General features: G+C 33.9%; 1 protein-coding gene across 7 annotated transcripts in view; it reads left to right on the top strand.

The window, feature by feature from the left end:
- The window catches only part of Mnat1 (MNAT1 component of CDK activating kinase), a 208452-nt gene that overhangs the window by 73119 nt on the left and 114680 nt on the right, over positions 1 to 20653 (top strand). For all 7 annotated transcript variants that reach the window (XM_074067853.1, XM_074067849.1, XM_074067851.1 and 4 more), the window contains exons 3-5: positions 122 to 195; positions 10741 to 10844; positions 14880 to 15020. In XM_074067853.1, coding sequence (XP_073923954.1) covers positions 122 to 195; positions 10741 to 10844; positions 14880 to 15020 — 319 coding nt within the window. The remainder of the gene's footprint in view (positions 1 to 121; positions 196 to 10740; positions 10845 to 14879; positions 15021 to 20653) is intronic.

Below are 20653 nucleotides of genomic sequence, written 5' to 3'. Positions count from 1 at the left end.
TGCACAATAAGCAATTCCTTTCTAGGTATTATTTATGAACTAGGTGTTAACACAAGTCAGTTAGATAATATTGAATACAATAGTATGTATGTAATGTTGATGTATTTTTTTTCTTTTTAAGATACAATAAAAGGGAAGAAGATTTTCCTACTCTAAGAGAATATAATGATTTCCTAGAAGAAGTGGAGGAAATTGGTATGTTTTTAATCTGATGTGCTAGCTTGTAGAGACCTTGTATTTTTATCTTTTGGATGCTTAGGAGAACATATTCAGTAAAAATCTTTTAATAGGTTTTGTTGTGATAGCTGATGTTTGCCTAATTACTTTTTTTTTTTTTTGCACTTGAGGTCATGTTTGTCAAATCGAAGGTATACTTGAGTAAAGGATATTTCTCAGTAGTATTTTGTCTTAGGAAAAATGTGATTAGTAGAAGTAATAACTTTTCTTTAAGCTGGGAAGGAAGCCAAATATCTGTATGTATCATCTGTATGTTGATAACGTATTAGAGTAATTAAGGCAAAAGGAAAGAATATTTTGATTTTTTAATAGAATTTCTTTCAACTTTGTCCAGGATTATTAAAGCCATATATTATTTATCATCATTTATACTTCTGTGATTATAGTAGTTGAAAAATACTTTGAAGCATAGACTGTTGAAGTGGCAGCTGGATCAGAGGTTAGACTAATCTCAGTGCCTTTCCCAATGTGATGAGTCAAGAGGATGCTTTTATCAAGAACGTACTGTTTCTGTTCCCCACTTCTCTTCTCTTTCCTCTCCCTTTCTTTCCCTCCCTTCCTTCCTTCTCCTCTCGAAGTTGGTATACATTGATTAAAATATTTAATGTTTTTTTAAAAATGTTGCCATAATTACTACAAAGTACAGGTTTAGAAATCACACAAAGGTTGCAAGCTGTGAAAATTAGATGAGGCTGTGATGATTGAAAAATCATACTTTTTATTCTACCAAACTTGATAGCTAGCTCTAGTTAAAATTACTATTAATCCCTATTTGCAGACGACATGATCCTATACCTTAAAGACCCAAAAAACTCTACTCAGAAGCTCCTAGACACCATCAATAGCTATAGCAAGGTAGCAGGATATAAAATCAACATAGAAAAATCATTAGCATTTCTATATACTAATAATGAACAAACTGAGAGAGAATATATGAAAACAATTCCATTTACAATAGCCTCCAAAAAAAAAAAAAAAAAAACCAAAACAAATACCTAGGTGTAAACCTAACAAAAGATGTGAACGACCTCTACAAGGAAAACTATAAACTTCTGAAGAAAGAGATTGAGGAAGACTGTAGAAAGTGGAGAGATCTCCCATGCTCACGGATTGGTAGAATCAACATAGTAAAAATGTCTATACTCCCAAAAGTAATCTACATGTTTAATGCAATTCCCATCAAAATGCCAATGACATTCATTAAAGAGATTGAAAAATCTACCGTTTAATTTATATGGAAACACAAGAGGCTACGAATAGCCAAGGCAATACTCAGTCAAAAGAACAGTGCTAGAGGTATCACGATACCCAACTTCAAACTATATTACAAAGCAATAACAATAAAACCAGCATGGTACTGGCACAAAAGCAGACATGAAGACCAGTGGCACAGAACAGAGGACCCAGATATGAAGCCATACAACTATGACCAACTTGTGTTTGACAAAGACGCTAAAAATATTCGATGGAGAAAAAGCAGCCTCTTCAACAAAAACTGCTGGGAAAACTGGTTAGCAGTCTGCAAAAAACTGAAACTAGATCCATGTATATCACCGTATACCGATATTAACTCAAAATGGATCAAGGATCTTAATATCAGACCCCCAAACTTTAAAGTTGATACAGGAAAGAGTAGGAAATACTCTGGAGTTAGTAGGGATAGGTAAGAACTTTCTCAGTGGAACCCCAGCAGCACAGCAACTAAGAGATAGCATAGATAAATAGGACTTCATAAAACTAAAAAGCTTCTCCTCATCAAAAGAAATGGTCTCTAAACCGAAGAGAACACCCACAGCATGGGAGAAAATATTTGCCAGCTACACGTCAGACAAAGGACTGATAACCAGAGTATATAGGGAACTTAAAAAACTAAATTCTCCCAAAACTAATGAACCAATAAAGAAATGGGCAAGTGAACTAAACAGAACTTTCTCAAAAGAAGAAATTCAAATGGCCAAAAAACACATGAAAAAATGCTTACCATCTCTAGCAATAAAGGAAATGCAAATTAAAACCACGCTAAGATTCCACCTCACCCCTGTTAGAATAGCCATCATTAGCAACACCACCAACAACAGGTATTGGCAAGGATGCGGGGGAATAAGGAAACCTCTTACACTGTTGGTGGGAATGTAAACTAGTACAACCACTCTGAAAAAAAATTTGGAGGCTACTTAAAAAGCTAAACACTGATCTACCATTTGATCCAGCAATACCACTCTTGGGGATATACCCAAAAAACTGTGACACAGGTTACTCCAGAGGCACCTGCACATCCATGTTTATTGCAGCACTAGTCACAATAACCAAGTTATGGAAACAGCCAAGATGCCCCACTACTGACGAATGGATCTATACCCAATGGAATTTTATGCAGCCATGAAGAAGAACGAAATGTTATCATTCGCTGGTAAATGGATGGAATTGGAGAACATCATTCTGAGTGAGGTTAGTCTGGCCCAAAAGACCAAAAATCATATGTTCTCCATCATATGCAGACATTAGATCAAGGGCAAACACAACAAGGGGATTGGACTTTAAGCACATGATAAATGCGAGAGCACACAAGGGAGGGGTGAGGATAGGTAAGACACCTAAAGAATTAGCTAGCATTTGTTGCCCTCAACGCAGAGAAACTAAAGCAGATACCTTAAAAGCAACTGAGGCCAATAGGAGAAGAGGACCAGGAACTAGAGAAAAGGTTAGATCAAGAAGAATCAACCTAGAAGGTAACACACATGTATAGGAAATTAATGTGAGTCAACTCCCTGTATAGCTATCCTTATCTCAACTAGCAAAAACCCTGTTCCTTCCTATTATTGCTTATACTCTCTCTTCAACAAAATTAGAGATAAGGGCAAAATAGTTTCTGCTGGATATTGAGAGGGTCGGGGGGAGAGGGAGGGGGTGCTGTTGGTGGTAAGGGAGGGGGGTGGGGGCAGGAGGGAGAAATGACCCAAGCATTGTATGCACATAGGAATAATAAAAAAATAAAAATTAAAAAAAAATAAAATTACTATTAAAATATTATTATAATAAAACCAATATTCCTTAGAAGGTTTTTATATGTGGTAAATTTTTTAGAAAAATTCAAATTCTTGAGGAATGAGTATTCTGATTTTTAAAATTTCTTTCTTGAGAAAGGCTAGAAAATCTTTTTGTTTCTACTATTATTTCAACTACTATTAAAACTTTTCCAAAATGTCTGAGTTCATTTGTTAATCTATAGCTGAAGCATGTACAGAACATAATGTAGGATTTTTTTCTGTGATCTTGTAGTGCCATAGGTGGCCATAGAGGCACTGCCTTTTCATTGTAGTTGTACTATTAGTTAATTAATACTTTGTATTAATTTTAGCAATCATGAGTGGCTAATGTATTTTAGCTGAAATGGTGGGAGAACTGAGAATGCCAGGGGAAAGTAGTAAGGTTAGGATATAGATTGAGAAGATAAATCCAAAAACAAATCTGCAAGGACTGGGCAAGTATGGAGACATGCAGAAACCTGGCTACACATAGATATTAAGTACAGGTTAAGCAGCTGGCTAGCGATCAGGAAGAAATCCAGTTTACATATATTCTAAAGACAATGTTATTCATCAAAAAGTCTGGTCATACCATGAGGGGAAAGGAGGCTATAGATATTTCAGGGCAAGTTGAATATATATGATTGTAATTCCAACCTGGCAGTCAGTATACCTAAAAGAAAGTGGGGAATGGTTTAAGAGGTAAACCACAAGAGATCTGTACTCTGGGGTAAGGTTTTGATTAATTTTAATATTTTTATAATTTATTAATTTTAATTAATTAATTATTTTTTGGCAGTGGGGTTTCAACTGAGGGCCTCATGCTTATGAGGTAGGTCTTTACCTCATAAGCACTTGAGGCACAGCCCCATAAAAAATGTGTGTTTTTTTCTTTATCTTTTTTTTTTTTTTGCTATGAGATGAATTAGTTTTAAGGTATGGACTACCTGGTAGGTAGATCTAGGCTTATATCCAGAAGTGGAAACTAGTATCAACAGGCAAGGGGAAGCCTCGATATTAGGGCTATACAATATGTAATATTTTCTTTACCGGATTAGGAAACTGTGGTTCAGAGTATTTAATTTGAAAATGATTATGCATTTCATGAAGGACTGTCTTCAGTTAAAGTGTGTGTAAATTCTTTGAACCCACCTCCATTTAATTGTTTCAATGGAGTAACTAGTATCCCTAGTCCTTCCACAGTGTATACTGACTCATGCCAAAGCATACTAATGCATGGTAAGTGCTGTCCATTAGAAACTGTCCTCAAGTACACCTCTGTGCTTCTCCTACCAGTTTAGATATATACCAAGAGTTATCTGCATTGATAACCAAACCATCTATCCCACCTGTACTTGTTATTGCAGTTATGTTATTTAATTAGTGTGTAAGTTTGGCAACAATTATAAAACTATAATATTGTGATTTTCAAGTTCTTGGTTCACTTAAAAAATGGAAACTGAACACTGTAGATGACATTTATGGTTTGTATAAGACATTATGGTTTAGATAAGAAAGAAGCTGAATTCCAATTAAAGGGTAGACCTGGGCTGTATGTCATTATATTAGAGAACGACTATATATACTTAGAATACATGTTTTACGTTAAAATAAAGGAGAGAGAAGGATGGAGGGAAAGATAGATATAGATCAATAGGTAGGTAGGTAAGTAGGTAGACAGATCAAGAATGTATGTGTATACATTTCCCTCCTTTATCAGATTTTTCAAAGTAATCCACTAAAAACCCTAATCATGTTGGTTAGAGCAGTTCTATTGTGTTTGAAGGTATTGATGATTTTTCAAACCTAGCCTCATGGATTTAGAATTGATTTCCTTTTTTCTTTTCTTTTCTTTTCCTTTCCTTTTTTTCCCCCCTCTCTTCCCCTCCCATTCTCCTTTCCCCTTCCTTCCTCTACCCTCCCCTCCCCTCCTCTACTCTCCCCTCCCCACAAAGTTCACAGAGGTGATAATATTTGAGTTTGACCTTAAAAGATGGATAAGCATTACCAAGCCTGGGATAGTTGTGGGCAAGCGGGGATGAAGTGGATGCTTAAAATGTAGAGGTACAGTTGGATAGGAGGAATAACTTCTAATGTTTTATGGCACAGTAGAATAATTATGGTTCACAACAGTTAATTGTATATTTCAAAATAGCTAGTAGAGAAGATTTTGCATGTTCCCAATATAAGGAAATGATAACTGTCTCAGGTGATAGATCATTACACACTGTATACATGTATTGAAATATCACACTGTATACTATAAATATATGTAATTATTATGTGTTAAGTAAAAATAAAAATATTAAAAATAAATTTCCAAAGAAAATTTCCAGAAGATCAAATACTATGTATAAAGGTGATGGAAGAATACTTGTAGAAAAAAATAGCATAGAGATTCAAAGCTTTTGTCCATGTTAAGAGGATAAACAGGTAGTCTTTTACATGTAAGCCCAATGTGGAGAATGACTGAAAATGAGACTTTAAAACAAGCTGGATTTGGGTTAATTGGGCTTAGTTCCATGGGCAGCAAAAGCAACAATAGACAAGTAGGATTCATTAAACTAAAATCCTTCCACACAGGAAAGGAAACAGTAAATAGAATGAAGAGACAATCTACGGAGTGGGAGAAAATATTTGCAAACCATCTGATAAGTGGTTAATCTCTAAAATGTTTAAGGAACTTGAACAACCCAATAGCAAGGAAACAAATAACCTGATTAAAAAGTGGGCTAGGGACTTAAATACATATTTCTCAAACAATGCCATAGAAATAGCTAACATGTTTGTGAAATAATGTTCAACATCACTAATCATCAAGGAAATGCAAATTAAAAATGCAGTGAGGTACCGTCACACCTGTTAAAGTTGTCTTGCTACAAAGAATAATAAGCATGTGATGTGGTGGATATATTAGCTTGATGTAATAATGCTACTTGTATACTTATATCAAAACATCACATTACACCCCATAAATGTATACAATTACTGTCAATTAAAAATTTAAAAGGATGGCTTTATAACTTGGCTGTCAGTTTAAGATTTTAGTATATGACCAAAAGAGATATGGTGAGATTTATTTTTTCTTGCTGTGCTAGGCTTTGAACCTAGTGCTTTGCACATCCTAGACAAGTACACTGTCAGTGAGCTACGTCCCCATGAGATTTTTAAGGGGCCATTTCAGTAATTTGGATGAGAAGTAATGAGAGCTCAGAGTAGAAAGTAACAGTGCAGGGTAAACAAAAGGGGACAATTTAGAGACAGAATATTCAAATGACTGATTTAATGAGAGTTAGAAAGAGTAGATAAGATGAATTGAGATCTTGCAACCTTGAGGAGGTTAATGGTATTAATTAAGATGATAAAAGCTGGAGAATAGGCAATAGTTTTAAATTTTGTTTTGCTAAGTAGGGAGTGTGCAGAAATGAGAGATGCAATAAAGGCTAGTTGTAGACCTTTTATGTTTGATTTGTGCGAGGCTCTACCACTTAGTTGTGTGGCATTGCTCTGATTGTTATCCTACACATAAAACTTCCTTTCAAAATCTGTTGTCTACTTTGTGTTTTATTCATACTTTCAAGGATTATGTTTGTAACATCTGTATTGATTATCTCTATATTAATCAAAAATACAAAATGCTAATTTAATAGACACCTACTAAGTATAGGACTGAACTATATGGACCATATATAATCTCTAACTCTAAGAGAGACAGGCATTTCTAGTCCTATTTTGCATATAGAGATGGCATAGAGAACTGAAATATTGTATACAAGATCATATTGCTAATAAATAATAGAGCCAAAGTTTAAACATAGGGTTTTCTTACTTTGAGAGCCCATGAAAATAGTTGGTAGGCTTAAAGAGTAGTGGCAGGCTAAGACTGGAACATGGAATGCTGTGGGATAGTCAGAGAAGAGAGGAAAGAAAGTGATTGGAGCCATTTTTTGACAGATACTAAAGAAGTTTGACCTTGATCTAGTAGAGGGAAAGGTAGTACTGAACATGTTTAAGCCTAAAGGGAGAAAACTAGAATTAGGGTAGCTCAAAGGGTCACTGTTTAAGGTTCATAAATTGGGGATGAAGTGATTTTTCTTATATAAATTTTATTATTAATTCTTTGAACATCACAAATACAAAAATTGAAAATTATATTTTTGAATAATGGCATAAAATTTACAATAGAAGGGGCATACATAAAGATGAGCTTTATTATGGCATTAATAACAAACTTTTCTGTGGTTATGGCAATCTATACATAACAATTTTTGTTCGTTTTGACCACAGGGATTATCTTAAAGGTTTGTTTTTAGTTCCATAATAAACAGATTATTCTTTTGGTGTAGAGAATACTATTTTTAAAGGGTGAGCAAGCCCTAAGGCTTTAATTGTAAATCCTGGATGTCAAAAAGGCTTTAAAATTGTACTTAATAACATTAAATCTTTCAGAAGATACAATAGGTATTTATGTTTGCTTTTAATACTTATTAAAGGCAGGTCAACATCTAGGCTAAACCAGTAAGCAGGTCAAATGATTGTTATAGAAAATTAGCTTCTATTCCCTTTTCTTGAAAGCTGTTCTAGTAACTTGATTCACTGTGACATGAATGAGACTTGCTTCATCTAAAAGTTTTCAAGATAGTAATTCACTTTTATGGTTTTTTTCCTTACTTTTTAAAAGAAGAGGTTTGTATTATCCGTTATCATGATTTGCCTCTATCATAGCTTTATCTTTGCCTTCTAAGTGAAACAAATGAAATAAACATGGTTACTTTACTTTTATTGGGATTCATCATAACATTTTTAATAAGCATAAAAGGAAGTACTTATTTCTAAATAGGTGAATTTTACATAGGATTAAATTTACATATTTTTATTTAATGGAAAGTTTAAATCAGTAGTAAACAAGAGCATTCTAATAGGTCAAACAAGATATGCATATTGAAAATTTTATACAGGGTAGAAAGTGGACAAGTGCTGGCAGATCAGTATCAAGTATTGTTGGCATTTGAGGATCAGAGATTGTAACTGCAAAGCAAGGTGAAAGAAGGGTGTTAGTTAAGTTGGCTATAGAAGAGTTGATCAGATCTGCATGTTAACAATTGTTCCAGGTTGAGGTTGGTGCTAAGATGGCTGTTGTAGATGGAGGGAAAAGTCTGATTACAGTTACAGAGAAATAGAGTCTATACAGATAAAAGGAATGCTGAACTGGGCCAGCAGTGGTTTTCAGGCATTTAGGCAAACAACATAATTAATGTTGTAGATAAAAATGCAGACTTTGGAATTGCCTACCTTTAATTCATGGTTCTAATATTTACTAGCTATATTCTTTGGACATTGTTTAGATATCTTTAAAGTTGCTTAATGCTAAAGTGCTTGCCTGGCATGTATAAAGCCCTGTGTTCGATCCCTAGCATCACAAAATAAATACGTAAATAAACAAACAAATAAAAGTATGAATCATAGTAGACTTATCTCATAAGGTTGTTAGGACATTGGGGGAGGTAATGAGGTGAAGTGCCTGTCATACAAATTCCATAGATTGCGATATACAGTGTGTTCTTCAAGCAAACATTTGAGAAGGAAATCCTTTAAAGAAACAAATGAGAGGAAAGCCACTTTGCTTGGATCTGGTAGATGTTGGGGATGATGGAGACTAGTAGCTCATGTGATGGCCTAGTAAATAAAAAGGAAAGTTGTGAGTGATTGACAAAGATCAGAATCACAGTGTTAGTTAATGGATCTCAGGTACTTTTCTGAGGGTGTTGCTTGGAGCTCCTCTGACTGTTTTTGTCAGGATTGGAGTGTGATCAATGCAGAATGCCTCATATTGCATCCTAGCAAGATTCCCTGGCTTACCATCATTACTGTTTTTTATTTTATGTTTAAAAAGCTGGAGAGGTAGTTAGTGGGTATTATTTCTCATTTTCTCTCAAATCTCCTAGAGATTTAAAATTGCATGTAATAGAATTGAGTTTACATATCTAAATGAGTATGAATTTTCAGTGTTGTTGACAAATTGATACTCTGACTTAAGTTGGCCTTTTGAGGAGAAAAAAAAAAGAAATTGTCCCTCCCTCCGTCTCCTCCCTTCCTTCTTTTAAGAGGATCTTGCTATGTAGCCTAGGTTGGGTTTGAACTCATGATTCTCCTGCCTCAGTTTCCTGAGTGCTAGGATTATAGATGTTTATCATCATGGCTTGCTAAAAATGAAATTATGACTTGACTGATCTTTTGAATCTATTCGATGATCATACTTACAAAACAGATAACTATGTTGATCCTCCAATATAACTTTTCAAGTCATTTATTTAAATTTACAATTTAAAAGTCTAGAGACTTTCTGAGATGTTTATTATTGAGATGGTTATTAGTTAAAAGAAGGAGAGCGATGGGGAAAAATGCATGGAGAATAGGGCAGAGTTATGTAGGGCATATCATCGTGTTGGTAGAACAAGAAGCAGGAAGCAATGGCAATTGACAAAGGGTAGAAAGGCTAATGGATGGAGAAAGATTACAGAGGAAATTGAAAGAGGTCTGAATTGAGTTATGGAACAAGAGAGTCTTAATGATGTGGATTCTTTCTTAGACAGGTGGATGCAGACTGTAGTGAGGGCAGTAGTTTTTTTATATGAGTTTATATATACCCAAACAGGTTTGTTTGTTTCGGCTCAGAGTAATTCTAATAACCTTTTGGTTTATATATGTAAATTTAGGAGGCAGTATGACATGTATAATTCAACTTTTTTTGAACCGGAATTATAAAATGGTAGTTTTAAATTACTGAAAATTTAGCAGTGTCTGAACATGTTGCAGTGACTTTATCTGAAGCAATTACTTTGTCTAAGTTTTAGTGCCACTTTATCTTTTGCTTTCCCTTTTAAATTTCAACTCCTTTCTGTTTTATACTCTTCCAGATCTAGATTGCATGGGAGACAACCCCAACTTGAGCCTAGTCATTTTGAAGACAATTGAAGTATGAACAAAACCTATTTTTTGTTTGATATAAGTTGTATAAATAATGGTTTTCTTAAAATTCTTTTGAATCATTTTTCTATTTCTGGAGCACAGTTTCTTTTCAGTTTTGATTCTGACTGCTACAGTAGATCCTAGACTTACTTTTTTATTTAAAAAATTTACAGTCTTTTATATGTTTTTAAAGTTAGAATGGAGTCTATAAAAATAAAATGTAATGTAATTGTGGCAAGCACTTACCTTAGGTTTTCTGGAGTGATTTTGATACGTAGATGTTCTGTGCAGTTGTCTGACAGTGTGTTCTTATATTTGGCTTAGAAAACATGGTTGCCATAACTAGAGCATGCCTCAAAAATAGGTAGAGGATTAAAGGACACAAATACAGCTGTAGAGAATGATAACCCAATGGATAAAAAGTCAATATGGTGAATATTTTATTTTTATTATCTACTGAAGCTTTATATTAAAAGTATTTCATGACATTATTTCCTTTCTGATGTAGTTTTCAACTTAACCAACAATGTGGATTTGGATAACACCAAAAAGAAGATGGAGATATACCAAAAGGAAAACAAAGACGTCATTCAGAAAAATAAGTTAAAGCTGGTTGGTTAAGTACTTTTTTCTTTTGTATTATGAAGAAATGCTTTCACATGATATTTCTAACAACCTAGCTTCTTTTAAAACTTGTTACATTAACAAGGCATTTAGCTGAAATTTAGGTCAGAAATATATGTTATATAAGCATGTAGGTAGGGAAGCATACATTACTGTAGCAAAAACAATTTTGACAGCATTGTATTAGACTGTGCTTTCTTAAGGAAATGGATCTTTAAGATTGGTGGTTGTTATCGTTAGTTTTGTCTGTGTCACTCTCGGGTAAGTCTGCATTTGAACAATAGTCATAGAATAATGGAAGCTCATTTTTAGCCTTAGACCTTGATTTCTTTCTCATCTAAAGCAAGAACTAGTGGAAAGGACCCAGACAAATAGTGTTGGTGCTCTCAAGAGACAGATAAAGTAAACAAAGACCATTTATTAGAAACTAGAATGAATTCATAATTAAGTCAGGGGAGCAAATGTTTAAGCTGATCTTAATTTTGGTTTCTCCAATAGGTTAGGTACATTCTTTCATTATAATAACATTACTACCTAAAAGAATTTTGGTTTGTTTTACTTAGTCTGATGTCAAAATTTGTTTTGAAATATTTATGACTTAAATTCATTATTAAAATCATTCTATAAAGGAAAAAAGTATATGCAGTAGAGATGTAATTGTCTAATTTATGAAATTTAGTTGTCACTTTTTCCTTGTAACTTGGGTCTCTGGTTTTGCGGGGGGAAGTAGAGGCAGTTACTTTTGAGGTATCTTATAAGGAAGTTATACTAATCACTAAAATGATTATATTTGTGTAATGTCAATTTGTATCTTGTTTGGAGGGGATTTCATCGTTCTAGTCTTCTAGTGTTTCATTTAGTCACTTCTTGCCTGCCAAAAAGCTCTCATTCCATTCATACTTAGCTTGGCTTAGTTAAAAAAGTATTTTGTTTCTGAGAGCATTAATATGCCATAAGAACTATTAGCCTTCTCTGGTTACAAAAGAAGATGCTTGCAAAATAGGTATGCCTGTGGAACTTACTGCATTAGCTGTATTTAATTCGGTAGTAGAAGGTTGTTCCTTTTTAAGTAAGTGTTTTCATCCATAATTTTAAGCTCAGAAATCATATTGAGAGCTGTGATGAAAGAATAATCTAATTCTAGATGGGTTGTATTATTAAGTAGAAATTTCTAATTAGCTGAGAACTTTATAATGATGGATTATTGAATGAAAGAGTTGCTTTATTTCATAAATGTTACAGTAAGATTTGAACTGCTTTTATTCTGTATTAATTATTAGCACTTGTTTATGTCATAACTTTTTGTGAGTCATTCAGTATCAATATTAATTGATTATGCTGTGCAGAGTATTGTACTTGTTAATGATGCGTTCATGAGAGTTTTGTGTTGATATAAACATATAGACTTAGAAGCACATGTTTTAGGATGTCAGCTGAACATATAAGATTGGTAGAGTTAGCCTTGAAGTAGTCCATGCTGACTTTTTGCTAACTTGAGGTAGCAACTTGCCTTTACTGTCTCTGAATATTGAAGTCTCATTGTTCCCAAAACATTAGAAATGTATAAAGAAGAACAAAAAGTGATCTCTTTTGCTTCATTAGGCACATAAAATGACTCCTTCCTGACAGAAAATGTTACTATTGACTTGTCTATTGGGGAGATCTTATTTGTTTCCTAGAGCTGATATCTAATAGCACGAGTATGGAAAATCCAAACAAAAGTGATTAATCTTAAAATAGAGTCTTAGTTAAGATTAGCTCAATTTTTTATTTTAATTTTTTTTGATTCTTATTCCTTGCAGAGATTGCTAGGTAGAATTTCTAACAGGTTGACAAAAAGTTCATTTCAATAAATATCTGTGGCACATCTGGTAAGGGTATAGTATATGTCTGCATTCTCTAGGGACCAGGGGCATTGCAGCACATGGACAGAGCTGTGTGTCTGTTGTATGGGAGCACAGAGGAGAGATACTTAATGAGTTCTGGAAGATTGGGAAAGGCATTCCAAGGAAGATAATGTCCAAAGTCTTGAAGGACAAGCAGAAGTTACTCAAGTGAAGAAATTAGAACATGGATGGGGTAAGGGAAGCTGGCACAGGGCATTCCAAGCAGAAAGGAATCATAAGCAAAGGAAAGAAGGCATGGTTAATCATGGAGTGTTCTGAGACTTGTAAGTAGTTCTATATTGCCCCGGGGGTGGGAGATGAGAGTGGGAGGACAGAGGAGAGAGGGAGACACAGATGAAACTAGAATAGAAATGCCCAGGTTACATAAGACCTTATGTGATGTGAAAGGTAATTTGATTTTATATAGAGCAGTTGTGTTTAGGTTTTATCAGGTGAAACTTTTCTTCAAATGAACAGTTGCTCAGAATTCTCTGGTTTGAGTGATAGTGGAATGAGGGATAAGCTGGATTCTTATCTGCTCAGTCTTTTCCCTAGTTTACCTTTAGTCATCTTTGTTGGTCAACTTTCTGTTATTATAACAAGTACCTGAGATAATCAACTTAGCTCATAGTTTATTTTGGCTCATAGTTTTGGAGGATTCAGTCCATGGTTAGTTGTTCCCGTTGCTTTTGGCGTTGTGAGGCAGTGTATCATGGTGGGAATATATGGCAGCTATTCACGTCATGGTAGCTTGGAAGTGAAGGTCACATGTGTAGGTATCAGGAGTTAGGTTTTTAACATATCTTTTTAGATGATACAGTTCTACCCATAACATTACATGAATTTTCTCTGATTCTACTTGTATGCGCAAGAAAAATTTATCACCCTATCAATTTGTCTTCCCTATGTACCCAGTGTACTTACCTTCTTTTTGCACTACTGAAGTTTGAACCCAGGATCTTGGTTGCTAAGCAGGTGCTCTATGACTTGAGCTACTCCCTTAGCCCTTTTGCTTTAGTTGTTTTTTGACTAGAGTCCCCTGTTTATGCCTGCATGAGCCAGAACCGCAGTCCTCCAATTTAAGCTTCCCACATGGCTGGGATGACAGGTGCGTGCCACCATACCGAGCTCTTTCATTGGCTAAGATGGGATCTTGTGAAACTTTTGGCTTGGGCTGTCCTTGGAACGTGCAGGCTAACACTTACTTACTTAATTGCAAACATACAGACACACACACACACACATGTATATATCTATATCACTTTTTACATTTGTTCCTTCAAGATCAAGTTTGGATTCCCTTCTCAGCTGGGAACCTGTGCTATAGTAGTGATATCAGTAATAGAGTTGGTGAATTTTGTTAAATGATTGTGAGAGGTACTCATAGTACTTTAGCAACTGATTTAAATAAGGGGAATGAAGAGGGAGACTAAACAAAGATGACTTTGAGATTGAGTTCACTTGAGATGCTGGTGTGCTTCCAGCAGAAACAAGGAATTTGGGAGACCAGATACTTAATTTTGTACATACTGAGTTTAAAGTATGTAAGTGAGGCATTTTTTTCCTGCATGAGAACTCTTTTTGGAGGGAGGTTACCTAATAGGTGAATTGAAAAGGACAAAAAAAAAAAAAAAGCCACGTTTAAGCTTCTAAAATGAATTAAATTGTCTATAATAATAATTTTTTTTGTTGGTACTGGGATTTGAACTCAGGGCCTGTGCTTGCTAGGCAGGTGCTCTACAACTTAAGCCATGCCCCCAGCAAATAATTATACATTTCATTTATTTACTTTTTGGCAGTACTGGAATTTGAACTCAGAACCTCATGCTTGCTAGGCATGCATTCTACCACTTGAGCCCTGCCCTAGCCCCATGTAATAAAATTTAAAACCCTGTTATTAAATACAGTTATTACAGTTCTGCTTCTGAACTTAGTGCAGTTTGTTTAGGTATTTCTGTAGTGGTAGATACTCTCTTTAATAGATGGAACAAAAATGAATTCTTTCTAAGTAGAATCGCTACATTATTAGAAACAAGTGATTAGTGTATTTTATGATTCTAATAAAGTATCAGAATATGGTATAGATTGCTATGGGGTGCTAAATTTATTCCATGCCATATGTAAATTTCTGTTTTAGACTCGGGAACAGGAAGAATTGGAAGAAGCTTTAGAGGTAGAACGCCAGGAAAATGAACAAAGAAGACTATTTATACAGAAAGAAGAACAACTGCAGCAGATCCTAAAAAGGAAGAATAAGCAAGCTTTTTTAGATGAGCTGGTATGTATTACAATAATTATCATTTAACAATTAACCTTTTTACTTATTATGCTAGATAATGGCATTTCCAGAGTGTTCATGATTTGGTTCACTTCAGTTTGGGTAGTTACTTAATTGATATCAATGTGTCTATTGCTAAAAAGAAGCCACCCCCTCCCAAAAAAAACCAAAAACCACCCATGATATTCCTTAATGCTCACAATTCTGTGGGCTAGGAATTCCAGAGGGTCTTGGGGCTACTGTCCTCTTCTGTACCTTCAGGGCACCTTTCCATGTGGTTTTGGTAGCTGTGTACGTGGACATGTTAGCTACTTGTGCAAAGGTATAGCTGGGAATATTCTAGGAGTAAAGAAGTAGAAGCTGTTAATGGCTTAAGACACAGGCTGGGAAACTGGGAAAATGGCAATAGAGCCCATGCAGTTTCAAGGGAAAGGAGTATAGGTCCCACCACTTGGCGGAGGATCATGGCCATCTTTAACTTACATAGTATACGTTGGAGGAGAAATACCCAGTATCTACCACAGGAGACTTTAGTGGTAGGAACTATGAAAATGATTTTAATTGTAGTTTTGTATTATTCATATACCTAGTTGTTTATATATTGCCAATTGCTATGAAGGATTTGAAGGTGTTACTTATGAACATGACAGTATTTGTGTATCTTGAAGGATATTAAAACAAGGTTTTAGTGTATTTTCTGTTTCTTTTTCTAAATTTTCTTGTCAGGACCAATTTCATTTTCAGATGAGAATACAGTAGCATTATAACTAACATAAGCCAGTATACTCTTAATAGGTTGTTTATGTATTTCTAAGCTTACTGACTAAAACACATTGTTTTCAGAGCATTTTCTCTTGATTTATATTAGTTTTCTAATAACTAGCTCATTTGTGAGTTTTTGGGTCCATGCTGAGGTTTATTAGTGACTAGTTACTCTGTGACAGCATTGTATTTCACATTTTTGCATAAAAATATGTTTTGAAGAAATGGCAGGGTTGTTGCAATATTCATACTTTGAGTAACTAGCCCCTTAGTCAACTTTGTTAGATAATAGAAATAATGATAACTAAGGCTTGTGAAGTGTACTATGTTATTTGATTCTTACAACCTTGTGTGATATTGATGACATCACAAACTAGGGAAAACCTTCCTCTTTATAAAAGTCTTTTTGTATTCTTCCCTTTCAACTTATGTCCACATAAATTCAGTTCCATGAGCTATTTTATCAGTTTTAACACATTTTGCTCCCTTGTCTTAATTGATATGTGTTATCCTGTGATAAGGATGCATGCATATGTGTGTGTTTTTCTCTTGAGTTTTTGCCTAAAAAGCTCTTAAGCCAGTTAACCAGGAATAAGAAGAAAAAGGCAAATGACTTAAATTTGAAGTAGGTGAGAAAGTAAAGGGAAAATAAGTGTAAGAGGATTAATGAGGCCTACATAGAAAATGTTTGTTATAAAACTCTTATCTAATTTCTATGAGTGGAATGTGAATTTGGTTCTAAAATTGAGGACTTTAGAATGTAAAAAAGAATAATGATGTTTTCTCTCACAACTTTCATTAGTTTTTTCTTGTGTCTTTAACAGTTGAATTGACACATGTGTTTTACAGTTTTTGTAGCTGTGTTTGGTGAGACTTTAAAGGATGAATTAGCAAATATTGATGCTATAATTGTTATATTGAAAGATTCTTTCCCAATCATTTTACACAAACAGGAGCACTCTTTTTGGGGGTAATGTTTCTCCTCAATATAGCTAACTAGATTAATCCTAAATATGGAGCTTTGCTATTAGATGAAAATATACTTTTAGTATTTTATGTTGCATTCACTATAAAGGATTTTCAGATTTTATTTTCATTTTAGCTAGCATTGCATGGCAGTTATTCTTGTGTATCATTTTAGTCCTAAAAAGTACTGAGTTTTGCTGCTTCATTGGGGTGCTCTTGGCATGAAGCTCCCCTTTAATTCACTGAGGCATGAAGCAAAATGTAAAACTGCCAGTGTTGTCCATTGTGTATAATCTGGAGTTAATACTGGTTTTTGTGAGTTTTTTTCCCCCTTTGCTTCCTGTTTTCTTCACCTGCAAGTCATTACCACACATACTTTCCTCACTATTTAGATCACGTAACGTGGTGGTTAAATAAGTCTTAGTAATTTACTGTATTCATTAGTGCAATTCATTACAGCAGATTGGTTTAGACTAGCACTGCAGTTTGTATTTCTGGTTTTCATTTTAAAATTTATTTTTAAAAATTCTTAGTTATATTAAAATTTTAATCCTTATTAAATTTTAAATTATATGTTAATACACTTCTAGTCCTTATTAACTAATTGAATTCATTAAATTTCTTTTTGTCTTCTTGAACTCTTATAAATCAAATGAAATAATGTATCTCTTTTTCTGTGTATATTTATGTGTTTCATGTATTATATATACACATACATACATATATAGTAGTAGTGGCATTTGTAAACGTGCCTAGAAGCTTAAATAGTAGAATTATTCTTTGGACCTAATTTACACAAATAGTATTTTTTCCTCCTGTTTTTGAGTTTGGTTCTTGTGCCAAAAGTCCCTTTTTTAATCTTTTAAAAAGCCTTGGCATTACCTTATACTGTATGTGACAGGATTTTAATGTTATAGTCTTAATGTTTATGGCTTAGCATTTACCATAATGTTGGCTAAAAAAAGTCCATTTATTTAATCCTAACTGTAAACTAATTTTTTTAAACAGGTTGGAAAAAGATTTTTAATCAGGTCCTGTCTTATTAAATCTTTTTATTTCTGTTTGAAAATTCTTTTCAGTTTATGTCTTAAATTTTGTATGAGTTAATATTGTTGTCAAACGCAGTAGCTGAATTTTATTAGAAATATTGTTTGCCAGATGGCTTGCTTAAAGTCAGTTAAAATAATCTTTTAAAAATGGTCATTAGAAAGCTTTTAATGAGTATTACAGGCAGTCTTATTAAATTTTCTTTAAATATTAAACAGTGTGCCTTTAGGCAATTATTATAGGTTATGGAACCTTCCAAGGTAAAGAAGACTGAAATAGCCTGACTGAGTCTACATGTTATGTGTTCCCTAGAGTATATATGTTTCACATAGTTTATCTTACTCTAGATATGTTTTGTTGTTAGAGGTCATGCTTAATTCTAGTTTGGTACTCACGAAGAATGCTATAGTAGAATTAAGTTGGTTTAAAGTAAATTCTGTGGCTTAATATTCAAATTAGTTTTAGATACTTAGAATGTTTATTTTTATAAATTTTCAACTATTTATGAAGAAAGTTTAGCATTCATTTCCTTTTAATGTGGATGTGAAGCCAGGATTAAACAAGCCAGTCTTGACTAGCAACTCTTTTGAAGTGAACATACTGTCTTGCTTTTTTTTTTTATAAGAAATTTTTGCTTCTTAGAATAAATGTCGGTTATGGATAAGCATTTGAATTAATTTTGAATATAAATTGGGAGCCTGGCTGGAGGTGTGGCTCAAGCCTGCTTCCCAAGCTGGAAGCCCTGAGTTTAAACCCCAGTACCACCAAAAAGAAAAAGAAAATATATGTAAGTTGGGAGCCAATGATTTAACTTTTTAGCCAAGGAAATTTATTTTTTCTGTTTAAGTTTCTACGTATGAAAGGATGGAATAGCTTTTAAAAGATGGTTTTGGCCATAGTCCATTTAAAATTGTCTTTTATATTTTATTAAAAATACTGAGTAGAAATCTAGAATAGCTGCAAGGATTCACAATACTGTTACTAATGCATTGCTAATGCTTTGTTGTAGAACATGAAAGGTATTAAAGTATATTTACATGCTGTATTTCATTAATCTTTCATTATTGATTTCACTTTATTTATTTATTTATTGGTGGTAGTAGGGGATGAACTCAGGGCTTGGTGCTTACTAGGCAAGTGCTCTACCACTTGAGTCATGCCATCAGCCCTTTTTGCTTTAGTTATTTTTTGGGTCTGTGTTTTTTCCCCAAGCCAGTTGGACCATAATCCTTCTATTTATGCCTTCTGTGTAGCTGGGATGATAGACACATATCGCCATACCCTGCTATTGGTTGAGATGTGGTCTCACTAACTTTTTACCCAGACTGGCCTTGAACTGCCACCTTCCTGTTTCTATCTCCCAAGTAGTTGTGATTATAGGCATGAGCCACCTTGCCTGTCTTGATTTTGGGCCTTAAAGGGTCTATTCTATAGATAAATTTGTGTTCTTCCATTACTTTTTCTTTTGGTGGTACTGGGAGTTGACCTCAGGGCTTGCTCTTGTTAGATAAACACTTGACCACTTGAGCTATGCCCCAGGTCTTTATTATTAAAAGTTTTAATCTTTATGACATTGCTCTCACAAAGCATTTCTATTATAAAATCTTGATGTTCTACTTTATTCTAGGATAATTCTGTCAATTAAATTGCATGTTACTTGAATTAACTTCTACACTGTAACCTTAAAAATAATAATCTTAGGTATATTAGTTAACCACATTTGTGATTAAAAAATTGTTAAGTCATAGTTGGGTGTGATTGTACATATTTGTGATCTCAGCACTTAGGAGGCTGAGGCAGGAGGATATGACTTTGAGGTCAACCTGGGCTACTTACTGAATTCCAGGCCAACCTGGGCTATATAGCAAGACCGTGTCTCAATAAGCAAGCCAAACCTATATAAGTAAATAATTAAGTTAGATCTGGAAAGAAAATTAAGATCTGCTATATGTTTGCTCTCCTACTATAAAATGTTAACAATAGAGTTTCTTCAGGATTAAGTTCTGGGTGGTTACTATTTTAAAGATCTATATTCTATGTTAATGTTTGTTTTCATAGATAATCTTGATATAGGGGATAGAAATGTATTTTTGTATTTATCTTTTTTTATAGATATAGAATGTACTCAGTGAGAGAAAGGGGTGGGGGAAGGGGAGAGAAGACAAAGTGAGAGAACTAGAGAACTAGAGAACTTCCTTTCCTCTAGACTGTGCTCTTCATGTTTCTGGGTTCTTAACTGGCAACTCAGAAAAGAAAAATTGTAGCTATCATATTTAGTTTAGATCTCAGCTCCACAGCATTTTAAACATATAAGAGGACTTCATGTTTAACAAGATAAGTAGCAATCTGCATATAAGAATTGGTAATTTGCTTGTTAATTAAAATAAGTGTATATAGATTTGTACAATGACTGTTTAGTATCAATGTAAGAAATTAAAGTGTTTTATCATTTTGTTACTTGATTTAAAATTTTGATTTTATGTCTAAGAGTAAGTAAAGGAGAAAATAAATGTATGTTTGGTTGTACTTACAATAGTTCCATTGTGCAGAACAGAACAAGGATCATTTCAAAACAGCCCCAAGTGAGATCTAATGGGAAACAATTTCAAACTGGTCCAAATTCACTGGTAAAAAGAATGTGTCTTAGATAAACATCTGATCTAGGTTATAGTACTTTGTATATTCTTTTTGTGATTAGCTTTTTTTTTTTAATAAATAGAGTTGGTGGCTAAATGAAATAGGACTATATTAGTAGATGGTCTTTAATGTAGATTTTATAAAAATACTTATTAGCAGGTTATTTTGATTTATGAATCCAAAGCAGACTTTTCTTATTATAGAATGTTAGTAGTTTTTGT

The sequence above is a fragment of the Castor canadensis genome, chromosome 3 (genome assembly GCF_047511655.1).
Source record: "Castor canadensis chromosome 3, mCasCan1.hap1v2, whole genome shotgun sequence".
NCBI classification, from domain to species: Eukaryota; Metazoa; Chordata; class Mammalia; order Rodentia; family Castoridae; genus Castor; species Castor canadensis.
This window is presented reverse-complemented; position numbering and strand designations above follow the sequence as displayed.